A 17,204-nucleotide genomic window follows, 5' to 3' on the forward strand; every position below is an offset into this window, starting at 1 on the left:
CTGATTATATTAGCAACATCATAGACTATGAAGATTGGGGTGTGACTAAGGAATTTTTCCGATTCATGGATGAATTGTGGGATCCGCATACAATATATCGCCCTGCAAGTTCGTATAATAAAAAGTTAGAGAGATTTAACTACTTGTTTTGGAATCCAGGTTCAGAAAATGTCAATTGCTTTTGTCAGAACTAGTGTAATGAAATAAAACCTGGCTTGTGTCACCTGTTTTTCTGATTATTAAGACGATCAAATACCTTGTGAGCTGTAAGGCCAAGTGTACTCTTATTGTTCCAAAGTGGAGTTCTTTCCCTTTTTGGATTTTCATTTGTGGAAAATATCTAAGCTATCGTGATTATGTACAAGAACTAATCAAAATTTAAAAACCCGAAAAATGTTTGTCGGCAAGGATTAAACAAAAACTCTACATTTGGATCCTTCAGTTGTTGTAATCCTGTGTTGGCCGTAAGATTTGATGCTGGTCAATGTTGATATACTGTTGTTGAAATATAAAAAAAGTTAATGTTTACAGAATCTTTTTAATTTAATTTGATACATCATTTTTAAAAGTCTTGATACATACATTTCCACGGTAATTGGATCTGAGGAGTGATACTTTATGTACCCGGTTGTAAATAAAATTGCTTGTAGTAAATTAAGTCCTGGAACATAACATGGTGTTGCCAATGGAATTAAGGATGTCCTGGTACTAAGTATGTGTAGCCAGCGGATTGAGCAAGTCCTGGGACATAGCATGGTGTAGCCAATGGAATTGAGTCATTGTACTTTTATTATAACAATGCCCCTTTTTAATGAACCATCCATACATGAGTTAACTAAAACAAACACATAAATGCTTTCATGTTAGTGAAAGAACCCCTTTCTCAGTCCTCCAATCACTTATTTTGATTTTCCCAAAAAATTAATGCAAATGATGCTGTGATTTTGAAACATAAAATGACACTGACTGAATTTGGAATTGCACAAAATCATTTTAAACATTACTTCTTTTTCTAAAAGATTATACATACATCTGGAGCAATGTCAATTGATTTGGAAAAAGAAATACATGCATATGCAAAATCTTCTACTTGACTTCTTGTCACAATGAAATGGTACTACAGTGCTAACAAACAATTTTATATCTATTTAGTCACTTATCAGCATAATATGAATCTATTCTTTTCTTTGATATTAATTTTAGAATTTAACCATGTTGAACTGGATGTTGAATGAAGCAAAAAAAAAAATGTCACTATAAGTTTACAAAGGAAGTCTACAAGTTGATGAGATGAGCATTAAAGAAGATAAACAGTTCTCTAAAAAGGGGGAGGGGGATTCAAAATGATAGGATTTAAAAATGTTCAATGCTGACGAGTCTCTTGCTATGGATGTACCAATGTACCACAGAAAAGAAATATATCCATCAACACATGTTCTGCAATTTCTTATCTGGGTAATACCAATTTTCGCTTCCATTTCACCTGTTTTGCATCCACTTATGCATCAGCCTCCTAGTTATACTTAGTTTTTTGGAAAGCAGTCAATTATCTTGCCATGTTTGGTTTTACTTTCCTCAGCATGGATGGAGAACAATCCACTAGAGACATTATGAATATTCTTCTTTCCCACCAAGATACAGGTTCATTCACAATTAACAATATCTTCAATCCTCACAGGCCCAAGATCTCTATCATCAGGGACTTTTCACATGAAAAATGAAAAAAATACGGAATAATATTTCACAAAGTGGTAAAAATCACATGACAAGAAAACTCTAATATTTAGTGAAAAAATACATTCCTTGGTTTCCTGGAAATATATAGGGAAAATCTTTATAAAAATTTTCCTCTCAAAAACCATATACACTTGTAAGGTAAATCTTTTGGAAACAAATTCAAGAAGATGGCTCAAATGACTTTTGGATATTTTTCCTTGCCAGATCAATTTAACTAGCATTTCTCTTCTTTTTTTTCATATGCCTCACCTTGTCCAAAATATGTCAGTTTAGACAATTTGAAAAAGCTTAACAACACAGGAGATAATTTGATATGGTTAAAAGTAAACTATACTTACTTTCTATGATGCTGTATCTCAAACAAACGCTAGTCGAAACGGTTTTGAATGCAACCAAGCCAGTACATAAATTCAAAAATCTCTCCCCTATCCTCCTTTTTCAGTATGTCAAAAGGTCTAGTATAATGAATAATTCCTTTATCTTGGAGTGGAAGTTCTGCACTCTCTATTTTCATTTTTAAAAAGACAAATACGATCTGCAAAAAAAAAAAAAAAAGAAGCTTTTAATGTGATGAATCACATGTGATAACAGTAAAACATAAGGAAGCACCATTATTCTTTTAATTACCGGTATTAAGCAACTCTTTACAACAAATGGCCCAGTGACCACATCCCCCACCTGAGCAACAAAGCCTGACCGACATATTTTTATTTTCACCCAACAAACTTTAATTCATAAGTCAAATTGCCCAAATGACGTAATAATCACCCAGACAACTTTAATTCACAAGTCCAATATAAAATATATTTATACAACATAACAAAGTTTCTTTCTTTTTTTGGGGGTACATAAATGCATTAAAATATGATAATTGAAAAAAATTCAACCACTCATTGTGGCCCCCCCCCCCCTATCTTTAGAGATCACATACCACATCAATTTACATTACCAGAAGATGCTTCCACAAAAGTTAAAACTTTTCTTGTGAAATATTTTTGAGAAGGAGACTGTTTAATGATTCACCCCTATATATTCCTATGTAAAATTATTTAATCCTTTATTGTGCCCCCAACATACCACTGGAGTCATGATTTGAACACACTTTATTCTAAACAACATGAATTGATTCAAAATTCTGTCAAGTTTCTCAAGATGAACAATCTATGCAAGTTTGATAAAGTTTGGACTAATAATACCTTAGATATGCTGGTAGGACAGGCCAAAAAACTTTAATTAACTTGCTAAAAATACCTTAATCTCATCAAGCATCCCAAACATATGGCTCAGTATGTAACTATAGTCCATTAGTATCCCTAGATGCATCATCCATGCAAGTTTGGTGAGGTTAGAACCACTAATAACTTAGATATAGGATAGCCCCCCCCCCCCCCCCAAAAAAAAAAAAAAAAAAAATTAACCAAGCTTAGACACTGACACCAATGCTGATGGTATAGCATAAACTCCTCTAGCATTCATTTCGGTGAGCTAAAAATGGATAAATAAATGTTGACCAAAACCATGATACGTCCCTATGAGATACCTTTATGGCCCTATCCAACCCATGGAATCATGATTTTAATTAACTTTAAATTACAAAATCTGAGAATGTTTTCTCATAATTTTCAACATTTCTGCTAATTTTAAAAAGATGAGTATACTTCCACATAAAGTTCAACCTTTAACTTTGTCTTAGGATGGTCTCAAAAGACTAGCAATAATAAGCATTTCTAACACAAATTGCTAAAAATAAATGGATAAATTTTTCATTGTTTTAAAAAGTGCTATTACATCCATAACATAATCTTTTAGCCATGTTATTCATTGCAAGTAGTCTAAATCTGTTAAAGAAATGCTTGTGATAGTTGTAACCTATATTCCCCCATAAAACATTAACATTGACACTTACTGTAGTTTCCATTAATATCATTCCCAGGGAACATGGGAACATTGCTGAGTCTGGTGCTTCTGCAAAGAGCTCGGATCCAACCCGCCCAAGAACATAGGAGCCTAGTTGTTCTTCCAAACAATTAGATGATGCATTTTTCAATGATTTCCCCTTCACCTACAAATATGATAATTTATTTACATTTGAATTCAAACAGTACAAACATTGACAATTTTTTTTTAACTGCAACAAATTTGTTATAAAAGTGTTAAAGAAGATGGGTGGATAAGGCGTGTAAAATGCCCATACGTGGTCGGACAGGCTACTGAAAAATTAAAGTATCAATAAATCTGATGGGGTTTTTTTAAATCATTTAAAACAATATATATTTAACGAATCATTGATTTTTAACCTAAAGGTATGTTCAATACTTGGAATAGGTTGACTCAAACAGGTGTATACGTATCAAAACCTGCAAATACTTTCATTTTTTAGAACTTTAAGGCATTTTCTTTTATAGAGTGGGTCTGTGCTCCATATATTTCTTATAGTCTAATTAAGGTCTATTGGAAAACTAACCGATTTCAATCAACAAAAACGTGGAGAGATGACCCACTATACTTATAAAGTATCATTTTGTATCCCAACAATTGAACGTTTTGAAAAAGTAATACAAGTCTGGTAGTTCGTGGCCTTAGTCACATAATATTTAAAAAGCCCACTTTGTTGTGTCTGAAATGGCTCAGTGGTTAGAGTACCTGGCATAAGCTAACCTTATATATCTTGGGTTTTTATGTTAAGGGTTCGATACCACCAAAATTTCCAACAATATCTTTTTCTTATTTTTTGTTAAATATATTAAAAACTGACTATAGTTAGAAATTTTGCTTTTGCAAAGTTGTATTATAATATATTTGAATAGATTTAATTGGGGAAAAATAAATTCAAAATTGTATTTCACTACTAAACCGAATGGGCATTTGCGCCATCTTATTCCCCCATCTTCTTTGGTTATTTTTCACCTCCACAGGACTTGAAATCAGTTCGCTACATCCATAAATTCATTGTATCCGAATTAGTTATAAACGTAAAATTTTGCAAAGATTTGTTAAGATCTAGAATTTTACCGGGGATTCAAAAAACTTAGCTATATCTGAGAATTCGCTCTATTCGTATTTGTACTAAACAAGTTTTACTGTATTGAAAAAAATGTAAAACTTTCAACCAAAGCATTGATCCAGTTGAGATACATGTCTTTAGCATATATTTCAAAGGACTATATATGGTTTGAGCCTAAAATGGCCCCATTAAATGAACATCGTCATTTTACTGTAATTCTTTGTTTTATTTGTACAGATATACATTGGAAGTTTTTTCATTATATTCATTTTCTTTTAAGTGTCCACAATATAAAAATATGACATAAAGTCTACCTTTTCCCGCCAAAATCACATTTTTAGCATAAAACGGCTTGTTTTCAAGCAGTTTTCTTTAAGAAAACATTGAGCGATTCCTTAAACAAAATATTTTCACCAAAGATGTATCTCTCCAGCACTTATATTAAGTGACAAAAAGTTTGTTCTTGTTCAAAGAATTGCTCTATATTTCCCTTTCGAAAAAAGATAAAAAAAAAATGTCAATTTTTGACTGATTTTGATTAAATTTTAAAAATACTGTCAGTTCTGACGTCATATACTGCCAGTGAGTGCATATAAATAAAATAAATAGGTGAAGAACATATACTTTGTCAACTCTTCTAAAAAAATAACACAACAAAATACTGTACCTGAAACACTATAAAAATGGCAAATTATGGGGGTCGAATTTGACTAATATCATATATAGTTCTTTTATTGAATAATAATGAGGACTTCCATTTTTATGTGTCGTTGAAAATTACATATGGGGATTTCAATGTTAAATTAGAATTAACATATGCAGCAGCTGCTTGAACTGCAATATAGGTAAACTTGATGATCAAAAAGGTAAATACCTCAACCACAAACAGCAGTGTGCTGTCCTTCTGCATGGTGTCCAGAACATCTTGATCAATTCTGAGTGGTGTAAATGGGTATGTTATATCTGGAATAGTATTCACTATTTTATCACCAATAACAGTATTTCTTTTGACTGCTGCTCTGAAAATTGAAAAAAAAGCATAGATAACAAGATGCAATTATAATCAAGGCCATAGAAGTTCCCTGCAATAAAGAAAGTCAAACAGTTAATTAAAACTCATAATTTAACCTTTGAGTACCCTGGCCCCTGTCTGTGTATCGCCAGGAATGTGTCAGGAATATTACTGATTAAAATAAAAATAATTTGAAATATTATTACAGCACAATTCTTATTTAAATAAATTAACCAAATTATCTTTTATATTTTGGCATACATGTTAACTCGACCGATTTACTCGAAAGTCTACCACTTTTTCGCTTTGTCTCCTGCTTACCGGTTTTATTAAAAAATCTACCACTTTTCTTCAATTAAAATATGTTCCTTGTTTAGATAACTAGCCATTTTGGAAGTCATTGTGGTCAAAAAATCTCGTCAGGTTTGAAATTAGCACGTGACTTTGAATCGGAAGCACACAAACGCTTTTTTAAGTCGGGTGAATGACAAGTTTTCAAGCATGTGTTTTACATTGAACGATGTAAAAAGCCACTTCTCATGATTATATTAGTTACATATTGTCAATATTATCAAATTTTGGGAACTTAACCTTTTTTTTAACAAAGGCTATTGTTAAATCTCTCCACTCAAATATTTAATACCAGTAATCAGTATGATGGTAAATGCATGCAAACATTTTTATTGTATGTGTTAATATTATAAAATATGATTTTCAAAAGTCTTACAGTTTAGTTGATATCTTTAATTGCTTATCAGAAGCCCTTACTTACATAAAAATCTATGCTTTGAAAAATACGCAAAAAAGGCTGCATGAGTGTAATGCTACCACTCATCACTTCTATTCCAAAATCATATATGTTAATCTCCAGTGATGAAAATTAAGGTTCAAAATCTACTTAATTTTCATCACTGGAGATTAACATATATGATTTTGGAATAGCAGTGATGAAAATCTCATGGACCCAGTTGCTTAAAATTATACAAGAAAATCCAGGATATATTAAATGGTCACATTCATTTATACATACTTTTTTTCCAGAAAGAAAAGCCTTCCAAATGCTTCACAATAATGTTGGTAAACACTTTCAGAATGTTGTATTTCAGACGGTTGTCTTTTCTCTCTACTCTCTTCATGTTTCATTTCTCTGTGCTTCCTTTTTCTCGTGTTCACTTTGATGAACTCTTCTTTTCGTGTAAGAGATTCATCCTCTTTCATTGGAAACAAAAGTGTATGAAATAATAGCAATGTCTCTGTCAAGAAGTTCTGAACACCAAATAACCAATATCTTTCCAACCTCCTACAACAATAAATAAAAATTATAATTAAAATACAAACAATTTATATGGGTAATCATTATAAGAATATAATTATTAAAGAGTTCTTATGACTTTGATTTTTCATTAAAAAAACAAAAAACAAACTTTCAGGAATGTCAACATGTTCAAATTCGCTTTAACATATAAAGTAGTTAAAGATTAAAAAGTTCACATAGATGGGGAATCACCTCAATAAGACCACCCATTAATTATCATATGAAAATCATAGTCAATGATCTACATTTAACATATAATACAATATCACATTCGTTCCATTAAATGTTCTACCAAGCCCCTTTCCTTACTCTTTACTAAAATTTTAACAATATACTCCAGAGGCAGTGTGAATCAGATGTGGATATATACTTGAAAACTCAAAAGAATTGTTAGAAAATTTGAAGTCACAAAATTTTACCAAAATTAATAACATCAAAATGTATGACTTTTCAACACTTTTTATCAATTACACCATTATAAATAAAAATCTAAGCTTTCTGATATCATAGACAGTTGTGTTTTTTCAATAAAAATGGATCTCGTAAATTTTCTTACATTGTTATTGGAAATCTGCAAAATTCTGATTGCACTCACAAGTTCTCTGAAGTTGACATTATTAAGAAGGTGCTTGGATTTTTGATAGACAATATCTATGTAGTCTTTGGAGACCAGGTCTTCCAACAAACAGTTGGAATTCCCATGGGCACTAATTGTGCTCCTCTATTAGCAGACTTGATTTTTATAATTATATGAGGCAGAATTTATTAAAAAACTTGTATGTGAGAAGAATAAAACACTTGTTGGGGCCGTTAACTCGACATTTAGATATATTGATGACATATTATCTATTAAAATCTGACTCATCTGTTTCATATTTGGATATTTTATTAGAAAAAGATGCCAATGGTTACCTAACAACCAAACTTTATGATAAACAAGGTGATATTAATTTCTCCATCGTCAACATTCCTTATTCATGTAGCACTTTATACACCATCATCACCTGCTGATAGGGTCTATGTGTCTCAGCTTCTTCAATATGCAAGAGCATATGCTCTACATACGAACAATTTCTTAAACGAGGCAAGCTACTGACAAACAAGTTGTTGAAAAAAGTTAAGTCAAATGCTGACTACTGTTTTTCTAACTCAATGTTAGGCCATTTTTTACACACTGAACTGACAACGGTTTCTTCCGTTTTTCCCCCCAATTATGAAAGACCAAACAACAGGGGCAACCGGTCCCCAGGGGACGCTTACTCCTCCATGGTTTCCGCAATCCCACCTCTAACACTTTAGAGGTCCGTGCTTGCTCTGCTTTGGATAATATGGACTTTTGAGACTAATAACAGTTTGTTATAAGTGTTATTTCTCATTGTAGTGTACTGAACAAAATAATATCATCTGACAAAATGTGCATTGTCATATATTCAATAAAAATACTGTATAGCATAATACAATTTTGAATCATCTTCTAATCCAATGTAATACTGTTTATCGCAAATCCAACATAGGTGTGCACGCTACGGTCGATGTTGCATTGCAATGAGTGATGGTGTACTGTATTGCAATTGCAATTCGGAACAAAGATTCTGATTGGTGCATTAATATAGACCCAATGCATGTTGAGAACATGATGTTAACACGTGGAAACAAATGTCTGAGAAACTTCTAATAAAATTGTACTTGCAAGTTAAAAGTTACATGTATTTGAGAACAAACGGGGCAATGTTAACGTACATGTGTATATAATGTTAGTAAAAAAACAAAGAAAAAGTTCTCCAAAAGCAGGGATGGGCGCATATAGATTAAAATCACAGATTGGACTTCGCTCATCGAATATCATACATTATTCAGCTTATTGTGAAGAAATTTAGCAGAAACTGTTTGGTAAACAAATATATTTTATAATATATATTTTTATATAAATACACGTAACTTTTAACTTGCAAGTACAATTTTATTATGGACATGTGGTACTATTATTCTATTGTTTCTTTTTCACTTTTCTTCTTATTATTTTTATTCTTTTTTTGTCTTACAAATTTTGTGCAGGCGATTTCTCGAAAATGGCTCATTCAATTTTCTTCAAATTTTAAGGGTTGATGTGTCGGCATCTGAAGTTTGTACCGCCTTTTCAATTTTTTGATAGTCACTTCCGGTCGGAAGTTATCGTCCGTTTACGATTTTTAAAAGTCAATTTTGTCGGCTAGAGATCTAAAAAACGAATAAAGATATAGGGCTGAAATTTTCAGTGAAGATAGACATCAGTTTTACCTGTTACAACATGGACAGAAAAACATCAGCAGTCACTTCCGGTCGTCACCGGAAGGAAAGATAAAAACACAATTTTTTCAACTTTTTGCTTTTAATATATTTTTCTAATGGGTTGATAGAGACTCTTTTACTGATTCAGAATATGTAATTTGTTTTGAAATCGATTGATGTGTTCCCGAGATACTAAGCATCAAAGTCCTGAAGCGAGAGTCTGAGTAGCTCGGTCGTTAGAGTCGTGAACATGTGCCCAAGCGACCCGGGTTCAATCTTTGGGTGCCGAAATTTTTTTTCCTAATTTTTTTTGCGTTGATTAACAATTTAGTCTTAAAAGTGAAGGATTTTATCTCATTTATTCAAAAATCGGACGGAAGACCCATTCATTGCTCGCAACGAGAACGATCTAGTTTATGTTACCATTCATAATATACCATATGTGGAAAATTGCATGAGTTAAACAGACTGTTTTTCTCACAAAAAGCCTCACTGCAAAATGTAGATCCACAGGAAAATTCGGGTTGACATGCCGTGTAATCAATTAAACGTTTAACAGCATATGTCTTCACTTATTTGCTTACAATAAATCTGTACTGAAAATCTTTGAATCATCATCACCAGCTCCGTAAAATGAAGAAGTGTGGTTTACTTATATATATAAATTTGAAAAGAAAATTGACCTGCACGATATTTTTACAATCCGAGGTCGATTAGCATGTTTGAAAGAAAGTCAGCGGCAAGTAAAAAGCATCAACATCAATAGTAAATATTGTCTGATGAATATTGAGGTACATGTAATAAAATTAATGTTTCTAAAGACTGAGTGAGTTACAAAATAAGGTTAATCACAGATCAGTGCCGTAAATTTTAAGTTTTCATACATGTTTGAAAACACATGCACACTTGTAGAAGTGTGTCATTGATTGGTTTTGAATTTCAATACCGGTAAAAGATTATTGCTTATGTAACATTTATTGTTAGCATCTGTTGTGAATTCTTTAAAAATAAGATACAGCAAAATAAATACTGCCTCAACTTAAATTGAGGCGTTAAAAATGATTGAATTTATCGATGAAGCATTGTGCTGAAAAATGTAATGGGAAACCTGTTTAAACAGTTTGACAATTGTTTACACCATAAAAAACAAGAAGCGATTACAGTGAGAACTCTTGGTCAATTATTGTAGTGATATTGTTTTTGCAGTCCTGATATAGAATAAACGATACAGTTGGCAGTTGGTGAATAAATTATCAATACCAAGGTACAGGAAAAAGTGGGCGCGTACTAAACAGCCAATGAAAATGCATGTTTTTTAAACTGCAACTCGTGATCCTAATAGTGTTATCACTCAAACCATCAGTCCATCAGTCGCAGCGTGTATACCTATGTTGGATTTGCGATAATATAATACTCTGTTGTAGAATATTAAGCCTTCTATGACCGAACATCAAATGACACCTTCTGATATAATTTTTGATGTTGTACGTTTAATATTGTATTATACAACAAAATACCATAGTATACAAAATAATACTTTATAACATGATACAATATTAACAAGAGATGTTTGTAAAACACTTATGGCCCCCCTCCCTTGGAAACATCTGCAAAGAAAATGAACCTAAACTGCAAATAATTGATACCTCTGTAAAGAAAATGAACGGAAACTGAAATTTTTCTAAGCCCAAGGCACATACATGTAACTCTATCAAAAAATGCTTGATTGTACCCAAAATTAAACTTGACCTTGATATTATTTTGCATAATCTGTATAGGGGGCATAAAAATTTCATACAAAATTGTATCATATAATGCAATATCTATTATATATATTGTTCAGTACCATATTGTATCTTATGATACTAGACAATACTGTATCATATGATACAAAACAATTATGATACAATACAATTCAATACAATATTGTATCATATGATATATTAATAATTATACCTCATTATAATAATTCTATATAACCGGTCATCTAATTGCTTCAAGAGGGTGAAAACTGACAGAGCAAAAAAACTTCACATTTCCGTGTCATTTTCCCCCTTTTGGAAGCCTTGTGCTCTTTCCTGCAGAAAATATCTTTCACCAAACAAAAATTACTGTGAGCAAATTAATAACGTAATCAGGTAATACTCAATTTTGTCCTGGGGGTCATTTTACAGCTGAAAAATGTTTTTCTAATATAAATCGGGTTTCAAAAATGTCAACACTTTTTGAAGTAGCCAAATGATTTACTAGAACATGTTTAGGGGTGTCATGTTGATATGTAATCAGGTTTCAGAATTTTTTTTATCACGGGGCTGGTAGCCAACAAAAACAGATGATTTTTGAAAAAAAAAAAAAAAGAACTCCCTTACAATTTATGCAGTAGACAAATCATCACTTGGGATATGACTGACGCCATAGATATGCAAAAGGGTTTCAGAATTTTTTTAATTTCATCCCGAGGGTCAGTAAGTGGCTAAAAATTGACGTTTTCTCTCCCCAAAAACTCTACCTCCAACAACTCCTCTTAAGGTTTAAGAAGAAGCTATATTATCTCTTGGAATATAATTAAAGCTATCCTATAGATCTGCAATAAGGTTTCAAAAATTTTATACTGGGGGTCATAATGATGAGGATGACCCCCAAGGGATATGACATACAATGTACTTATCATTAGATGCCCCTTGACACCGGGATTAAGAATATATATGGTTTAGGGGTGGGGATCTCAACCTTGCAACCACGCTCTTTGCCCTAGGGTCATGGTTTGAATAATCTTACATCTACAACATATACTCATACTAATGTGTAAGTTTGGTGATAATCTACAAAGTGGTTCTTGAGAAAAAGATTTGTTAGCAAACACTACTTTTGTTTATATTTTTGGTATTATCTCCCCTTGTTTTAAAGCCACGTCCTTTATTTAGTACGAAGGAAAGCCCTTGAGCCAAGGATGCTTTGTGCTATATTTTACTAAAATTGGCCAAGGGGTTCTTGAGATATATGGTCCACATTCCAAAAAGTTTACGCACACCGCATGCCAGGCCATTGCATTAGCTCTTTCAGCCTTCTGCTCAGAAGAGTTCAAATCTATCTGAAATCACCAGCATTTTTAAGATAATTGATCATTTCTGATTTCTTGAGGGTCAGGGACTCCTGGGGGCCATGACTCACATACCACAAGATGCGCCTTGGACAAAGAACAAGAATACATGTATATGTATAGATGGTCTAGGGTTGGGGATCTCAACCAAAGATATTAAAGATTTTTCAAAACACCATTTTAAGGTCAACTTCGTGGTTTCAGAAGAAGATTTTTAAAGATTTTGCATGTATATATTACTATGTAAAATTTTGACCCCCATTGTGGCCCCACCCTACCCCAAGGGGTCATGATTTAAACAAACTTGAATTCCTTCACCCAAGGACACTTCGTGCCAAGTTTGGTTGAAATTGGCCTTTGGTTCTGGAGAAAGCTAGAGTTGAAAATGTAAAAAAGTTCAAGATGACAATGACAACTGCGAAAATGACAACAAACTTTGACCACAAAAGTTCACTTGATCCTCTGGCTCAAATGAGCTAAAAACACTGTATGATACAACACAATGTTAGTTGTATAAATAGAGAATAATACATGGCAGAGTCGTATCACATCCCATATCAACCCGCGACTCCAATATCAGCCCAAATGCCAGAGGGCTGATATTAGTGGAGGGTTGATATGGTGAGATTCAAGTGACCTAAAAAAAAAACTAGGGAAACTTAACATCCAAAATAAAACAATACATGTACCGTGTTCAATCTGAAATTTTATAACTTTTCTTCTAGATATATAAAACTTACTTACGAATTACGAAGATCCAAATTTTTGTCTGTTTCTTTTGCCCTTGCAAAGTCTTCTTTTAATATTGTCTGCACGCAACTTGCTGTAAATTTACTGTATATGCTATTTTCTAAGGTATCCAAGCAAAAAGAAAATGACAAATTATCTTTAGTTAAACTGCTAAACATTTCAGCATATTTTTCGACATCTGGAATATGTGGATGGTTCTTTAAAAGGACAGTTTTAACATCCTGCATGAATTCCTTCAGGGAAAGAGAAGTTTCATTGTAGAAAATGTTGAGGGCCTTTAAATCAGCATACTTCCATTGACTAGATGGGAAAACTCCCATTTTCACATTTCCCATTTTCCCATTTGTAAGTCTTCCTTCAGAATAATCTTTGTCAGAGTTATCATCCTCACCTTCTGTAGCACTTGATGCCGAATATTCTGCTGAGGAGGAAGACCTTAAAATTGACTTCCTTTTTCTATGTTTAGGATGGCTTTTTTTGCCTTGTGTGCATTTTTTATCACTTTTTGTAACCTATATATAAACAATTAAACAAATGTTACTACATAAAATTACATATTGTTGCACTATATAAACCATATAAGGGGTATTGTCTGCAACTGTTTATTTTCAAAAGTACATCAATCAACCAAGCATGTTTAGAATTTACTAGGACCCGACACTCTAACCACTGAATAAGCTTTTAATAAATTAGTTATTATGGAAGTGTAGAGTGTTTTGACTAAAACCATACTGGTAAATGCATTATTTGTTTTTACAGTATATATATACCTGCTTTGTTATTGTAGGAGAGAATTCTTCAGTTGATGACACGTTGGTGACACCTGTTGTACTGCTTGAAGTTGAATCCTTTTCATTTTCCATACATTCCATCATTCAGATTTTAATACTCTCAGTATCTTGGGGTTTTTTTTACTTCTATCCAAAAAACCTGAAGTTTGAATTTAAAGGTTAAATATCTTTTGAGTAGATTGTTTTTGGTAAGATTTTTTTTTTTAAGTTGTTTTTCAAAACCACCAACATAAATTTTTGCAAATCAGAAAATATTTTTTTGAAATCTTTTATAATTTTTATTATTGCCACTGGATGGAAATACAAATTACAGACTTATACAGACTTTTAGGAACCCCAATGTTTAGGCACCAATTGTTCTGCATTTGACAATATATGATGTTTTGGCATTTCTCTAATTTTTAAATAAAATAACTGGGATCTGTATGCAAGACAAATAGGGTCACACAAAAAAATATTCTTATATTAGTTTACATGTACTTAATAAAATGATCTCTTTATTACGAGTTAGTTATTTTGTTATTACGAGAAAAAATCTCGTTATTACGAAAAAAGATCTCATTATCACGAGTTAATTATTTCATTATTATGAGTTAATTTTCTCGTTATTATGAGAAATGATCTAGAAATTACAAGAAAAGATAGTTTTTTAAACACCTTCACCAGCCCCATAAAGGGAAGTGGTCTAGTTTATTGATATGTAAAAAAGGCAACTCTCAATCTTGATGTAAATCTAACTTTCCGAGGTCAGTACATGTAGCTTGTTCTGGAAAAAGTCTGAGGCAAATAAGAAATGATATCAGTAGTAAATTGCATGAAGAATTTATTATTTATTTAAAATAATTGAATTTTTCTAAGTCCAAGGCACATAAGTCAATCAAAAATTACTCGCACATACCCAAAATAAAACTTGACCTAGATATTACTATGATAAATTTGTATACCAAATTTCATTTCAATTTGTGCAACCTCCTTGAAGAAAATGAATGGAAGCTGCAAACAATTGGAATTTTTGTTGAACATAACTTGATCTAACTCATAATCAAAGTTCACCTAGGTATTATTATGATAAATCTGTATACTAAAATTCAAATATGAGCAACCTCTGCAAAGAAAATGAAAGGAAACTGCAAATAATTAGTATTTTTCAACATCCAAGGTGCATAACTCTCTCAAAAACGGCTTTATTATACCCAAAATCCATCTTAGATATTATTACGATAAATCTGGATAAATCTGAATAACTAATTTTCATTTCAATACCGGTACTTGCTACCTCTGCGAAGAAAATGAACGGAAACTGCAAATAATTGAAATTTTTCAATGTCCATGGTGTGACGTCTTAATTTCCGATGTCACATTTTATTTACACCCATCTTCAGCAGGGTGTACGAAAATTAACACCCAACTTGTTAATTATCAATCAGATCTCACCTTACAATCCACATATACAGGAAATAATGCCTGTTGTGCATGCCCCAACAGTTGCAATGTTAAACATATCAAAACAAAAAATTTCTATTCAAGGTGGCAGCTTTTTTTTTTATACAATTCACTGTAGCCAAGGGATGATTTTCTTCAGAACTCTGTAGCTAGAATTTCCTTCAGCACAAATACATTTAATTCACTCCTTATAGGCTAATCACCAATTTCTGAAGTAAATTACTGGTCAGAATGTAGAGCTGAAACGAGTACCTTAAATCAATATTTGAATATTCATAACTGCTATTCTATTCGTATTCGAGTATTCATAGACGTCATCTACAAAGTAGGATTTATGTTTGACAGCTTATATGACTATGCAATTGCATGCATGTGCAGACTGCATAAACACGTCAGCTTGACTTAACATTCAGTATCCACTGAATTATGGGCACATTTTATTTTTATGCAAATGATATTTTAAAAAACAAAATAACATCTAAATCAACTACAATCAAAAGATTTATTACTTCTTTATGACTCCTGAGACCGATAATCAATCCAATGCTTTCCGCCATGTTTGATTATACTACATGTATTTGATAAAACCAATAACGACCTTGAATACGGAAATGTCTTGTTGGAAATTTTTTTTTAAAGTTGTATCTTTAAAAAATCCATTCAATGTAAGGTACCTTTTGACATTATCACTCCATAACTCACATGCACTTTCTCAAACATATTTCACAAATTATTTCATTCCAAGGTTATTTCTGCTAATAATATACATTATTCATATAAATATCCGGAATGTTTGTCTCCATCCGATGTAAACCCTGCTTTTACATTCAATGTAAACAAGTATGGCAGTCATAGATCAGCTAAAATTTTGAATTTATGATAAAATAACAAATATCATGAGGCTAATGGGTGTTTGCCTTTTAGATGATTGATTAGGTCAAGTGTGCCTTTCTATATAATGCTTCTTGTACCAACTAGATGGCATTGTCTTTACTTTCGTTTAAAGTCAAATGTTCCCAAACCCAACTTCTCTTTTCAATCATAACAAAATAACACGATGCTGTATAGTTTACAATGCTGCATTAAACATGTGGCTGAATATTCGAATACTAAATATCCATTCGAATATTAGAAATTTACCATTCATTCGCGAATATTCGAACATTCGTTTCAGCACTATCAGTACTATCATCTGAATGTGTAAAATTTTCTACACAGTGGTTTTTCGGAAATTTCGACCATTTCATATTTTGCCCATTTCTCATGATTTTTCAGCTTTTAAGACCTCCCCCAGCTAATTCAACCTCCTGCACCATGTGCATGTAAACAACATCATATGTCGAAAACTTTCTGGTGAATACTTAAAAATTACTATGTCCCATTCATCTATTTTTCGTGTTATTTTACCTCCCGTCTGTAACTTGCGATTTCAGTGTGTATAGTCAACACAGCAGTCAGAGAAGCAAGTTTGGCATTTTACTGCTGATTTTCATGTACTTAGGGGCCTACATATTGCATATCAATTTCAACAAGAGCTCGGTGAGCCAAAAAAAAATCCCAATGTACATACGTGCATGCGAACCAGTTCCTCCAAATTTCTCCTTTGTTAAACCAGACTGGTTCGCGTGCATCAATAGTCTGGTACCAGACTAGTGCTTCCGTGGCAGGGGGCAGTTTTCTTTTTCTTTTTATACCCCTCACTGTCTGCAACTATTTTTAAATAAAAAATTCCCGGGATCCCGAACCCGATCTCAACTCACTTTTAAAATTAAACTACAATATTT

The 17,204-nt window shown here is 32.4% G+C and overlaps 1 protein-coding gene across 1 annotated transcript; it reads right to left on the reverse strand.

Annotated features, from left to right (window-relative positions):
• Positions 1-522: 522 nt before the first annotated feature.
• Positions 523-17,171, reverse strand: LOC105324349 (uncharacterized). The gene is made up of 8 exons (XM_034482431.2): positions 16,991-17,171; positions 13,957-14,116; positions 13,181-13,698; positions 6,784-7,053; positions 5,616-5,760; positions 3,644-3,799; positions 2,076-2,272; positions 523-1,702 (listed from the first exon to the last, which is right to left on the reverse strand). Exons 2-7 carry the CDS (start codon positions 14,059-14,061, stop codon positions 2,105-2,107), a joined length of 1,362 nt encoding a protein of 453 aa, XP_034338322.1. The 5' UTR covers positions 14,062-14,116; positions 16,991-17,171; the 3' UTR covers positions 523-1,702; positions 2,076-2,104.
• Positions 17,172-17,204: the final 33 nt, after the last annotated feature.

Source organism: Magallana gigas, chromosome 3 (genome assembly GCF_963853765.1).
Source record: "Magallana gigas chromosome 3, xbMagGiga1.1, whole genome shotgun sequence".
NCBI classification, from domain to species: domain Eukaryota; kingdom Metazoa; phylum Mollusca; class Bivalvia; order Ostreida; family Ostreidae; genus Magallana; species Magallana gigas.